Source organism: Bufo gargarizans, chromosome 4, assembly GCF_014858855.1.
Source record: "Bufo gargarizans isolate SCDJY-AF-19 chromosome 4, ASM1485885v1, whole genome shotgun sequence".
NCBI lineage: Eukaryota > Metazoa > Chordata > Amphibia > Anura > Bufonidae > Bufo > Bufo gargarizans.
The window spans coordinates 220229444-220242187 of NC_058083.1; the positions used below are offsets into that span (position 1 = coordinate 220229444).

The 12744-nt window shown below is 41.7% G+C and overlaps 1 protein-coding gene across 3 annotated transcripts in view; it reads left to right on the forward strand.

Moving 5' to 3' along the window:
• ARHGEF10 (Rho guanine nucleotide exchange factor 10) overlaps positions 1 to 12498 on the forward strand; it is a 172467-nt gene extending 159969 nt beyond the window's left edge. For all 3 annotated transcript variants that reach the window (XM_044288945.1, XM_044288946.1, XM_044288947.1), the window contains one exon: positions 11085 to 12498. In XM_044288945.1, coding sequence (XP_044144880.1) covers positions 11085 to 11614 — 530 coding nt within the window. In that variant the 3' untranslated portion in view covers positions 11615 to 12498. The remainder of the gene's footprint in view (positions 1 to 11084) is intronic.
• The last annotated feature ends 246 nt before the right edge of the window (positions 12499 to 12744 follow it).

Here is a 12744-nt window from a genome sequence, read left to right on the forward strand (position 1 = left end):
TTGTTTTACACTTTTTTTGTTATGTATATAATTCCACATGTGTTAATTCATAGTTTTGATGCCTTCAGTGTGAATCTACAATTTTCATAGTCATGAAAATAAAGAAAACTCTTTGAATGAGAAGGTGTGTCCAAACTTTTTGGTCTGTACTGTGTATGTGTGTATGTATATATATATATATGTATGTGTGTGTATATATATATATATATATATATATATATTTTATATTTATTAAACCAAATGAATATACAGTAGTATAAAAGCAGACACTTGATTACTTATGGAAGATATTCTCAGATTTCTCTGTAGCGGTTTCATTTCTTGTTGTTTTAACCTAATAACGCGCATACTCCAAAAATGTTCAGCACAAGGTGCTGGTAATTAAGCTGCCGCACTGTAAGTATATGGCGCAGGTTTTGAAGGAGAAGAATGAACAAGTTTATGAACGAGATAGACGAGACTGCAAATCATAATGAGGTGGTTATTATGGGGGACTTCAACTACCCAGATATAGACGGGGAAACTGAAACTTGTATATCTCATAAGGGAAACAGGTTCTTGGCAATAACCAAAGATAATTACGTCTCCCAACTGGTTCAGGACCCGACTAGAGGGACGGCCATACTGGACTTAGTATTAACCAATAGGCCTGACAGAACAACAGACGTGCAGGTTGGGGGACACCTGGGAAATAGTGAGTATAAAGTAATAACCTTCCAATTATCATTCAAAAGAGCGTTTCTACAGGGAGGAACAAAAATACCAAACTTCAAAAAAGCTAAATTTAGCCAACTAAGAGAGGCCATAGGCTGAACTAACTGGGACAAAGTCCTCAAAAATAAAAATACAGCCACAAAATGGGATATCTTTAAAAACATCCGAAAATCTAATTGTGAGAGGTACATACCGTATGGGAATAAAAGGTTAAGGAACAAAAAGAAACTAATGTGGATAAACAGAACTGTAAAGAAAGCAATAAATGACAAAAAGAAAGCATATAAAACACTAAAACAGGAGGGTAGCACGGAAGCACTGAAAAACTATAAAGAAAAAAATAGAACATGTAAAAAACAAATAAAAGCGGCCAAACTAGAGACCGAAAAATTAATTGCCAAAGAGAGTAAAACGAACCCTAAAATGTTCTTCAATTATATAAATGTTAAAAAGTATAAATCTGAAGGTGTCGGCCCTTTAAAGAGTAATGAGGGGGAAGTCGCAGAGAGCGATGAGGAGAAAGCAAAGCTGTTAAATATTTTTTTCTCCAATGTATTCACTGAGGAAAATAAACTGTCAGATGACATGCAGAATGCGAAAATAAATTCCCCATTAAAAGTGTCCTGTCTGACCCAGGAAGAAGTACAACAGCAACTTAAAAAGATTAAAATAGACAAATCGCCAGGACCGGATGGCATACACCCCCGTATCCTAAAGGAATTAAGTAATGTCATAACCAGACCCTTATTTCTGATATTTGCAGACTCTATACTGACAGGGAATGTCCCACAGGATTGGCGCATGGCAAATGTGGTGCCAATATTCAAAAAGGGTCAAAAAACAGAGCCTGGAAACTATAGGCCGCTAAGTTTAACATCTGTTGTGGGTAAACTGTTTGAAGATTTTCTGAGGGATGCTATATTAGAGCATCTTAGCGGAAATAAGCAAATAACGCCATATCAGCATGGCTTTGTGAGGGATCGGTCATGTCAAACTAGTTTAATCAGTTTCTATGAGGAGGTAAGTTCTAGACTTGACAGCGGCGAATCAATGGATGTTGTATATCTGGACTTCTCCAAAGCATTTGACACTGTACCACATAAAAGGTTAGTATATAAGCTCGGACTGGGAGAAAACATCTGTATGTGGGTAAGTAACTGGCTCAGTGATAGAAAACAGAGGGTGGTTATTAATGGTACTCACTCAGATTGGGTCACTGTCACTATGGGGTACTTCAGGGGTCAGTATTGGGCCCTATTCTCTTCAATATATTTATTAATGATCTTGTAGAAGGCTTGCATAGTAAAATATCAATTTTCGCAGATGACACTAAACTGTGTAAAGTAATTTACACTGATGAGGACAATATACTACTACAGAGGGATCTGGACAGATTGGAGGCTTGGGCAGATAAGTGGCAGATGAGGTTTAACACTGATAAATGTAAAGTTATGCACATGGGAAGGAAAAATGCAAGTCACCAGTACATACTAAATGGTAAAACACTCGGTATCACTGACATGGAAAAGGATCTAGGAATTTTAATAAACAGCAAACTAAGCTGCAAAAACCAGTGTCGGGCAGCTGCTGCCAAGGCCAATAAGATAATGGGTTGCATCAGAAGGGGCATAGATTCCCGTGATAAGAACATAGTCCTACCACTTTACAAATCGTTAGTCAGACCACACATGGAGTACTGTGTACAGTTCTGGGCTCCTGTAAACAAGGCAGACATAGCAGAGCTGGAGAAGGTCCAGAGGAGGGCATCTAAAGTAATAACTGGAATGGGGCAACTACAGTACCCTGAAAGATTATCAAAATTAGGGCTATTCAATTTAGAAAAAAGACGACTGAGGGGAGATCTAATTAATATGTATAAATATATCAGGGGTCAGTACAGAGATCTATCCCATCAGCTATTTATTCCCAGGACTGTGACGAGGGGACATCCTCTGCGTCTGGAGGAAAGAAGGTTTGTACACAAACCTAGAAAAGGATTCTTTACGGTAAGAGCAGTGAGACTATGGAACTCTCTGCCTGAGGAGGTGGTGATGGTGAGTACAATAACGGAATTCAAGAGTGGCCTGGATGTATTTCTGGAGCGTAATATAATAACAGGCTATAGCTACTAGAGAGAGATCGTTGATCCAGGGAGTTATTCTGATTGCCTGATTGGAGTCGGGAAGGAATTTTTTTATTCCCCTTAAGTGGGGAAAATTGGCTTCTACCTCACAGGGTTTTTTTTTTTTTTTTTCCTTCCTCTGGATCAACTTGCAGGATGACAGGCCGAACTGGATGGACAGATGTCTTTTTTCGTCCTTATGTACTATGTTACTAGAAGAGTAAGAAGCTGCCACTTCTTCTGTAAGTCCCAACAATCACCAGATTTAGGTGTTCTTTGCCCAGGGCAATGCATTCTGGGTCTAAGAAGATCTAAATCAACCCTGCCTGTGTAAAATGCCCCAACAGGGGGGCTGTTTTCTCCTGTGACCTGGGCTCCTTTGGATGCCCACAGAGCAAATAAAGAACTGAGAAATTGTAAAAGTCCCCCAGCGGACATTTATGACTTGTTGGAGGACATATGCGGTTTAAAAAAAAAATACAAATAAGAGAAGAGGAAAAGAACGCTCAGCTAACCAAAATAGACAAGCAGCACATGACCCAGCATTGATTTGCCACTTGTGGACATGTCACACAGAGACCTGTCATTGGCTGCAGCAGTGCATGTGACCCCATCTATCTGGAAGTTTACAGGATGGCGAACGTAAGACCAGCAGGGAGCAGGTGAGTATCTTTTTTTCAGCAAGTTTTAGTTGAAATTTTAAATCGAAAAAAAGCTGGAAATCCCTTTAAATAGGTCGCCTCACTTCAGCAAATGGCATTTATTATGTAGACAAAGTTAAAGAATCCACTTACAAACGTATTGTGATTGTCCATATTGCCTCCTTTGCTGGCTTCATTCATTTTTCCATCAAATTATGCACTGCTCTTTTTTAGGGGTTATGCCTATGCTTCCACCGTCCTGGCCACAAGAGAGGCAGGCTTTTTCCTATAGCGTGCAGGTGCTGCAACAGCTGCTGGATGCAGAGTGGTCGTAACCGCTGGAAACGAGCAGTGTATAATTTGATGACTCAAACCAGAAAAGGAGGCAATATGGAAAGAACCTTTAAGGACTTTTCTGACCTGATTATTAACCCCTTATGGACTGGGCTCATTTTCACCATAAGGACCAGGCCATTTTTTGAAAATCTGACCAGTGTCACTTTATGTGTGAATAACTTTGAAACGCTTTTACTTATCCTGGCCATTCTGAGATTGTTTTTTTTCGTCACCTGTTGTACTTCATGACACTGGTAAAGTGGAGTAAAAAAATAATAATTTTTATTTATAAAAAAAATACCAATGTTACTAAACATTTGCAAATTTCCAAGTTTCAATTTTTTTATTTCCAAAAATAATTATTACTTTACATTCCCCATATGTCTACTTCATGTTTGGATCATTTTGGGAATAACATTTTATTTTTTTGGGGACGTTACAAGGTATAAGTTTAGAAGCAAATTCTAAAACCCACTTTTTAAGGACCAGTTCAGGTCTGAAGTCACTTTGTGAGTCTTACATAATAGAAACCACCCCAAAATGACCCTATTTTGGAAACTACACCCTCAAGGTATTCAAAACTGGTTTTACAAATGTTGTTAACCCTTTAGGTGTTCCACAAGAGTTATTGGCAAATAGAGATGAAGTTTCAGAATTTCTATTTTTTGGCAAATTTTTCATTTTAATCAATTTTGTCCAGTAACAAAGCAAGGGTTTACAGCCAAACAAAACTCAAAACTCTATATTTATTGCCCTGATTTTGTAGTTTATAGAAACACCCCATCTGTGGAAGGGAACACCATATGGTTTCTGGAAGGCAGATTTTGCTGAACTAGTTTATTTACACCATGTCCCATTTAAAGCCCCCCAAAAAAGCCTATTGTCTTAAGTAGGGGCTCATTTTTTGTGGGATGAGAGGACGGATTTATTGGCACTATTTTGGGGTGCATATGACTTTTTGATTGCTTGCTATTACACCTTTAGTGATGTAAGGTGACAAAAAAAGCTATTTTTTTGTCACCTTACATCATAAAAAGTGTAATAGCAAGGGATCAAAAAATGATATGCACCCCAAAATAGTGCCAATAAAACCGTTCTCTCATCCCGCAAAAAATAAGTCCCTACTTAAGACAATAGGCTAAAAATAAAAAATAAACTGAGACTCAGACTATGGAGATACTAAAATGTTTTTTTTGTTTAAAAAAGGATATTATAGTGTAAAACCTAAATACATTTTAAAAAGTAGACATATTAGGTATTGCCGCGCCCATAAGAATCTGCTCTATAAAAATAACACATGACCTAACCCCTCAGATGAACACAGTCAATAAAATAAAAACGGTGTAAAAAAAAACTTTTTTTTTATATCGTTTTTATTTTATTTTTTTGACTGTGTTCATCTGAGGGGTTAGGTCATAAGAGCCATAGTTTTTTATTTTTATTTTTAATTTCTGGGCGATTGTCAGTGGCTAAATAGAATTAAAATTGGGCAAGGGAATTATAAATTTTGTACTCCATGGAAGGGTGGTACTCCCTGAAGCAACCATCAATGCAGAGGCCCGGATGATCGGGGCACCTGTCACACTGAGTGGTGGTGTCCTTCCGTATCCCCCTCCTGTGATGCACTCTGTACTTTTTTGGGGACTGTCCCTTCTTTCCAGTATGGGGGACTACACCTGAAAAGTGTTGGCCAGGGACGATCCAGACCCCTCCAGTTCCCGAGGTACTCCAGCCTGCTCTTTCCCGGTCAGAAAAGGTCAGGTCCTTGAGGACTGCCTCATAGCACTGGAGGAATATCCCTGTGTTGCCAGGGCTCCGGGACAGCACAAAAGAGTTGTACAAGGCAACCTGTACAAAGTAGACCGCAACTTTTTTGTACCATGTCCGGGTTTTGCGCATGGTATTATATGGCTTGAGGACTTGATCAGAGAGATCAACTCCTCATATATACCGATTGTAGTAGACTATGCAATCGGGCTTGAGGACCGTTGCCGCGGTACCTCGCACAGGGACAGGGGTGATGCCATTACCATGAATTGTAGACAGTACAAGGACATCCCTCTTGTCCTTATATCTGACAAGCAACAGGTTTCCACTGGTAAGGGCACAGGTCTCACCCCTGGGGATAGGTACCAGGAGGGGGTGGGTAGTGAGGCCGCACTGATTTTTCCGCACGGTCCCACAAGCGGACGTGGATCTGTCAGCGAGGGACTGGAACAAGGTGATGCTAAGTGTAAAAGTTATCCACGTACAGGTGGTAACCCTTATCTAGCAGTTGGGTGCATAAGGTCCCACACAAGTTTCCTGCTAACACCAAGAGTGGGGGAACATTCTGGGAATCTTGCCCCTCGTACACACGAAGGTTGTGGTACACTCACAAAGTTTGTACAGCTTCACGCCATACCTCGCGCGCTTAGAGGGAACATACTGGCGGAAAATGAGTCTCCCCTTGAAAGCAATGAGAGACTCCTCAACAGCGATCTCCCTTCCATGTACATAGGCCTCCAAAAATTTGGCCCCCAAGTTATCGATGACCAGCCTGATTTTGTACAGGCGGTAATAGGCAATATCACCGTGGGGGGGGGACATGCTGCATTATCTGCATAATGCAGGCATTTCCGAATTGCCTCAAAACGGGAGCGTGTCATGGCCGTACTGTAAAGTGGGGTCTGGTAGAGGATGTCCCCACTCATCTCGGCTGCACTGACCGGAGTCCAGCCACTGGGCCTAGCCAAAAAGGAGCCGGGTGTTGAGCATTGAACTGTTGGGCGTACAAGTTTGTTTGCTCCACCATCAGATTCACAAATTGGTCACTGAAAAAAAGACTAAAATAGTCATAGTCAGTGAAGCACACTGGGAATCTGGATTCCTGGTTGGCCCAAAAAATCAGGAATCTCAGGCTCAAAATGCTCTGGGATACACCATGCAAGTTCACCGGTAGGGGACTCGGGTGGACTTATCAGGTGGTCTGGAAAACTAGTACGAGCTGCTCATACTAGTGTGGGCCACAGGGTCCCTGGCATGGCGGTCCCCTTGCTCCGCCTGGCGGCGTCTCCGCCACCTTGGGGGCTCATCATCATCGCTAGATGAGGAGGAGGAAGCGGATGACCAGAGGAAAGTGGGGTCATCCTCATCCTCACTGGGGCTCTCTGAGTCGGAGGCAAGTAGGGTGTATGCCTCCTCGGCCGAGAATGTCTGGCAGGCCATAGGGGAGTGTGTGTGTGCGTGTGTGGGGGCTCGGGTGTTCGCGATGGACGGACGCTAAGAGTGCTGGCCACAGTCAACGCACGGACACAAAAAAAAGTGCTTGCGCCCCAAAAAGTGTGTGTGGCAGGGGGGCAAGCTGCAGCACCCCTGGGGGGGTCTAGGATCACACAGCTGAGTGTGCTGTGGACCCTAGACACCCGATCAGTGTGATGCAAAAATAAAACTTTTCCCTAAACTTTCCCTGACTATCCCTACCTATCTAAGCTCTCCCTAACCTGTCCCTATTGTACCTTTTTAGTGCCAGTTTGCATTATGGTGGCTCAGTGGGGGTGCTGGGCTGGACGCTGCTCATCTCTCCACGGCTCCTGACACAGAAAGGAGGAGAGCAGAGCTGCAGTAAGTTAAACCTCCCGCCCACCCCAGAAGCCAATCGGAAGCGACCCTGAGAGGTGATGTCACAATCACCTCTCAGGATCGCAGGATGGTGATTGGTGGTGTATTATCACACCACCGATCACCATCCTTTTCCAGGTTATCTGGTCACCAGAAACACGAATAACCCGGAAACGCAGAAAACCGCAGGTCTGAATTGACCTGCGGTTTACTGTGATCGCCAATACGGGATTCACAGGACCCACCTTGGCATTGTCCCAGGGTGCCTGCTGATTGATTTCAGCAGGCACTCTGTTCCGATCACCGCGCGGCGGTGATCGGAAATACACAGGGCGCACAGGTACGCTCTGTGTCCTTAAGTACCGGGACATCAGGGCGTATCTGTATGCCCTGTGTCCCCAAGAGGTTAAGGCGATAAATAAACCACTGTTATAACACCCTTGCTTTCAGCATTTTTTGTCACCTGCCTAAAACTTCTGCACGGTAGTTTCTATATTTAACCCCTTAGGGACCCATGACGTACCTGTACGGCATGGTTCCCCGGCGGGAGGTGATCGGAACCCGGTGCCTGCCGCAAACCACAGGTCAATTCAGACCTGCTGTTTGCTGCTTTTACCTGTTGCGGCGGCGGTGGTGCCATCTGGTCCCCATGGGGCTGTAGGGAAGCGGGCACCGTGTTCCCATGAGGCTGTACAGAAGTATTGGAATGCATTGTAAAGGATTAGACCCCCAAAAGTTCAAGTCCCAAAGTGGGACAAAAAAGAAAGTGAAAAAAAAAGTTTTCCCCCCAAAAAATTTAGTTTCAAGTAAAAATAAACAAAAACATAACTTTTCCCAAATAAAGTTAAAAATATCTGGTAAAAAAATAGGGGGAAAAAAAGTATACATATTAGGTATCGACCGGCTCTATAAACATATCACATGATCTAAGCCCTCAGATAAACACCGTAAAAGATTAAAACTGTGCTATATAAACCATTTTTTTGTCACCTTACATCACAAAAAGTACAACAGCATGCGATCAAAAAGGCGTTTGCCCACCAAAATAGTACCAATCTAACCGTCACCTCATCCAGCAAAAAATGAGCCCCTACCTGAAACAATCGCCCAAGAAATATAAAAACTATGGCTCAGAATATGGAGACACTAAAACATAATTATTATTTTTTTAAAGCTGTTATTGTGTAAAAGTATACATATTTGGTATTAAAACGTTCGTATTGACCTGCTCTATAAAAGCAGAAAGTGTAATAGCAAGCGATCGAAAAAGTAATATGCACCCCAAAATAGTGCCAATTTAACCATCATCTCATCCCGCAAAAAATGAGACCCTGCCTAAGATAATCGCCCAAAAACTAAAAAAAAATATGGCTCTCAGACTATGGAAACACTAAAACCATGATTTTCTTTTTTTTTTTTTTGCATCAAAAAAGAAATCATTGTGTAAAACTTGCATAAATAAAAAAAAAAGTATACATATTAGGTATCGCCGCATCCGTGACAACCTGCTCCATAAAAATACCACATGATCTAACCTGTCAGATGAATGTTGTAAATAACAAAAAATAAAAACGGTGCTAAAACAGCTATTTTTTGTTATCTTGCCTCACAAAAAGTGTGATATAGAGCAACCAAAAATCATATGTACCCTACACTAGTACCAACAATACTGCCACCCAATCCCGTAGTTTCTAAAATGGGGTAACTTTTTTGGAGTTTCTACTCTAGGGGTGCATCAGGGGGGCTTCAAATGGGACAAGGTGTAAAAAAAAAAAAAAAAACAGTCCAGCAAAATCTGCATTCCAAAAACCGTATGGCATTCCTTTCCTTCTGCGCCCTGCCGTGTGCCCTTACAGCTGTTTATGACCACATATGGGGTGTTTCTGTAAACTACAGAATCAGGGCCATAAATATTGAGTTTGGTTTGGCTGTTAACCCTTGCTTTGTAAAAGTAAAAAATATATTAAAATGGAAAATCTGCCAAAAAAGTGAAATTTTGAAATTGTATCTCTATTTTCCATTAATTCTCGTGGAACACCTAAAGGGTTAACAAAGTTTGTAAAATCAGTTTTGAATACCTTGAGGGGTGTAGTTTATAGAATGGGGTCATTTTTGGGTGGTTTCTATTATGTAAGCCTCGCAAAGTGTCTTCAGACCTGAACTGGTCCCTAAAAATTGGGTTTTTGAAAATTTCTGAAAAATTTCAAGATTTGCTTCTAAACTTCTAAGCCTTGTAACATCCCCAAAAAATTAAATATAATTCCCAAAATGATCCAAACATGAAGTAGACATATGGGGAATGTAAAGTAATAACTATTTTGGAGGTATTACTATGTATTATAGAAGTTGAGAAATTGAAACTTGGAAATTTGCCATTTTTTGTAAAATTTTGTATTTATTTATTTTTAAATAAAAATGATTTATTTTTTTTAATTCTTTTTACCAGTGTCATGAAGTATAGTATGTGACGAAAAAAATTATCTCAGAATGGCCTGGATAAGTCAAGGCGTTTTAAAGTTATCAGCACTTAAAATGACACTGGTCAGATTTGCAAAAAATGGCCAAGTCCCTAGGGTGAAATAGGGACGAGTCCTTAAGGGGTTAATATATACACACTATATGGACAAGTGTTGGTACGCCCCTCTTAATCAATGAATTTGGTCGTTCTAAAGAGCTCACTAAATTTGAGCATGGTCCAATAGGATGCACCATGTTAGTTTGTGAAATTTCTACCCCTACTAGATATTCCACAATCAATTTTCAGTGGTATTATTGCAAAGTGGAAGCATTTAGGAACCACAGCAACTGAGCCATGAAGGGGCAGACCACATAACTTACAGAGCGGGGGCATCAAGTGGTGAAGCACACAGTGCAAAAAAGTCACCAACACTCTGCTGACTCAATAACTGCAGCGTTCCGAACCTTCTGGCATTAGCACATCAGCACAAAAACTGTGCACGGGGAGCTTCTTGACATGGGTTTCCATGACCAAGCAGCTACATGCAGGTCTTACATCGTGAATAACAATGCCAAGTGTCATCTGGAGTGGTGGAAAGCCTGCAGTCACTGGTCTCTGGAGCCGTCGAAACATGCTCTGTGGAGTGATGAATCATGCTTGTATGTCTGGGTTTGGTGAATGCCAAGAGAACGTTACCTGCCTGACTGCACTGTGCCATCTGTAATGTTTGGTGGAGGAGGGTTAATGCTCTAGGGTTGTTTTTGAGGGGTTGGCTTGGCCCTTAGTTCCAGTGAAGGGAAATCATAATGCTTCAGCATAGCATGAGGTTTCAGACAACTGTATGTTTCAAACTTTGTGGGAAGAGTTTGGGGAAGACTTTTTTTCTGTTCGAGCATGACTGCGGCCCAGTGCACAAAGTGGAAGAATTTTACTGGCCTGCACAGAGCCCTGACCAGAACCCAATATAACACCTTTGGGATGAACTAGAATTAAGAATGCAGGCTAGGCCCTCTTGTCCAACATCAGTATTTGACCTCACAGATGCTCTTCTAGAATTATGGGCACAGACACACTATGTATGACAGCAGGGCTTTATTAACAGTGTGACATCTGTACAGAGAATATACAGCATATGTTGTTCTTATGTACATAGCATTGTAAGAATGCGTAATGTGGTAATAAATGACATAATGACTTTTTTATTTATTTATAGGGAGAGGACTGGTATCCTACCATGCCCACCATGGTGCTGTCAAATTCCTTGTAATGGCAACTGCTGTGAACAAAAAGCACAAGCGGACTCCAAGTAGATCTAGCCAGACTTCAAATATGGAAGAGAAAAGAGAGGACTCTCGCAGTGCTCATGTACAAAATGACGAAGCCGGTACTTCTGCAGCCAGCAACAACAATAATGACAGTGCCGTGTGGCTTGGGGGCTCCATGGGGTCCATTGCACAGAAAAGTGACTTGTCTTCCTCCTCTGGCTCTCTCACGCTGTCTCATGGTTCGAATTCATGTGATATTGGGAGGGAAGATTGCACTCTTTATGATCTTCTAAGTGACCCAAACGTGCCACCACAAAGTGGCCGAAGACAAAGATCAAGGAAACTTAAGGCGGACTCTGTCATGGTTATCTCTGGTGGACAGGGCCACAGAAGAATAAACAAGAAGCATAAACCACAGCGTCAGGAAGAGCCGGTTTCTTCTGCTATGGTTTGGCAGATCCCATTGTTACACATTTAATGACACACAGGAGTACAATAAATGTGTGCCATAGTTCATACAGTATTCTGCTGCATCTGCGCCTTCTCCTTCTTAGGTTTCTTCGTTAACACTTCACCGTCTTCTAATCTGCTGCCCTCTAAGTCTTACTCAAACTATTCATATAATCTATATAAAATACTGGGATGTCACCTTATGAGAAATCTATGCTGCAGCTAGGGCTGAAATGATTCATTGATGTAATCGAGAGAAAAAAATCCTCGATGCAGTTTAAATCACATGACCACGGAGCGTGAGTGAAGTGAAGCTTCTCACTTACCGCTCCGTGGCCTCCCGTCGGCACCGCAATGCAGGACCTTGCTGATGGCAGTACCATCATGGGGGCACTGGGGGACACTGCATGGAGGGGCTGCTGCTGATCTAATGGCACTGGGGGACATGGTGAATGGCATAGGAGGCACTGGTGAAGGGGGACATCATGGCAATCTGGATGGCATGGAGGGGCTGATGGCAGTGCCATCATGGGGGCACTGGGGGACATGGCATGGAGGGGCTGGTGATCTGATGGCAGTGGGGGACATAGTGGATGGCATAGGAAAAGGGGGACATTTTTATAAAGTAATACGTTATTTTAAGAAGGTTTTTCTTAGATTACTCGATTACTTAATCGTTTACTACAGCCCTAGCTGCAGCCAATGTCCTATGGAACAAGCACTAATGACCACAAATCTCTTTTTCTTGCCTGTTTCTTCTGACGTGATGAGCTATGAGCTGGCCTCTGTTAACAGGTGCAGTTATTGACATGAATATGAGTATCCTAGTGTATGAGACATACTGTACTGGAAAGTGATAAGCCATTTTATATGTGTGATAAATGAGGGAAATGTACACAACCAAACTGTCTTTTCACAAAAAAATGGAACATGCCATGAATATTTAGTGGTTACTCCGTGCTCAAATGAATGTCTGTCATTATGTTATTATACATGTAAACCAATGTCTTACCACTAAAGTTTATGGGCCTAGTTTATGGATGGGCGAATGTGAGTAAAAGAGGTATTTTTGAATTGTAATATGTCTGGGCCAATGATGACATCTAATAATATACACTTTACATGAAATATAATGGTTTAAAAAAAAATGTATTACCA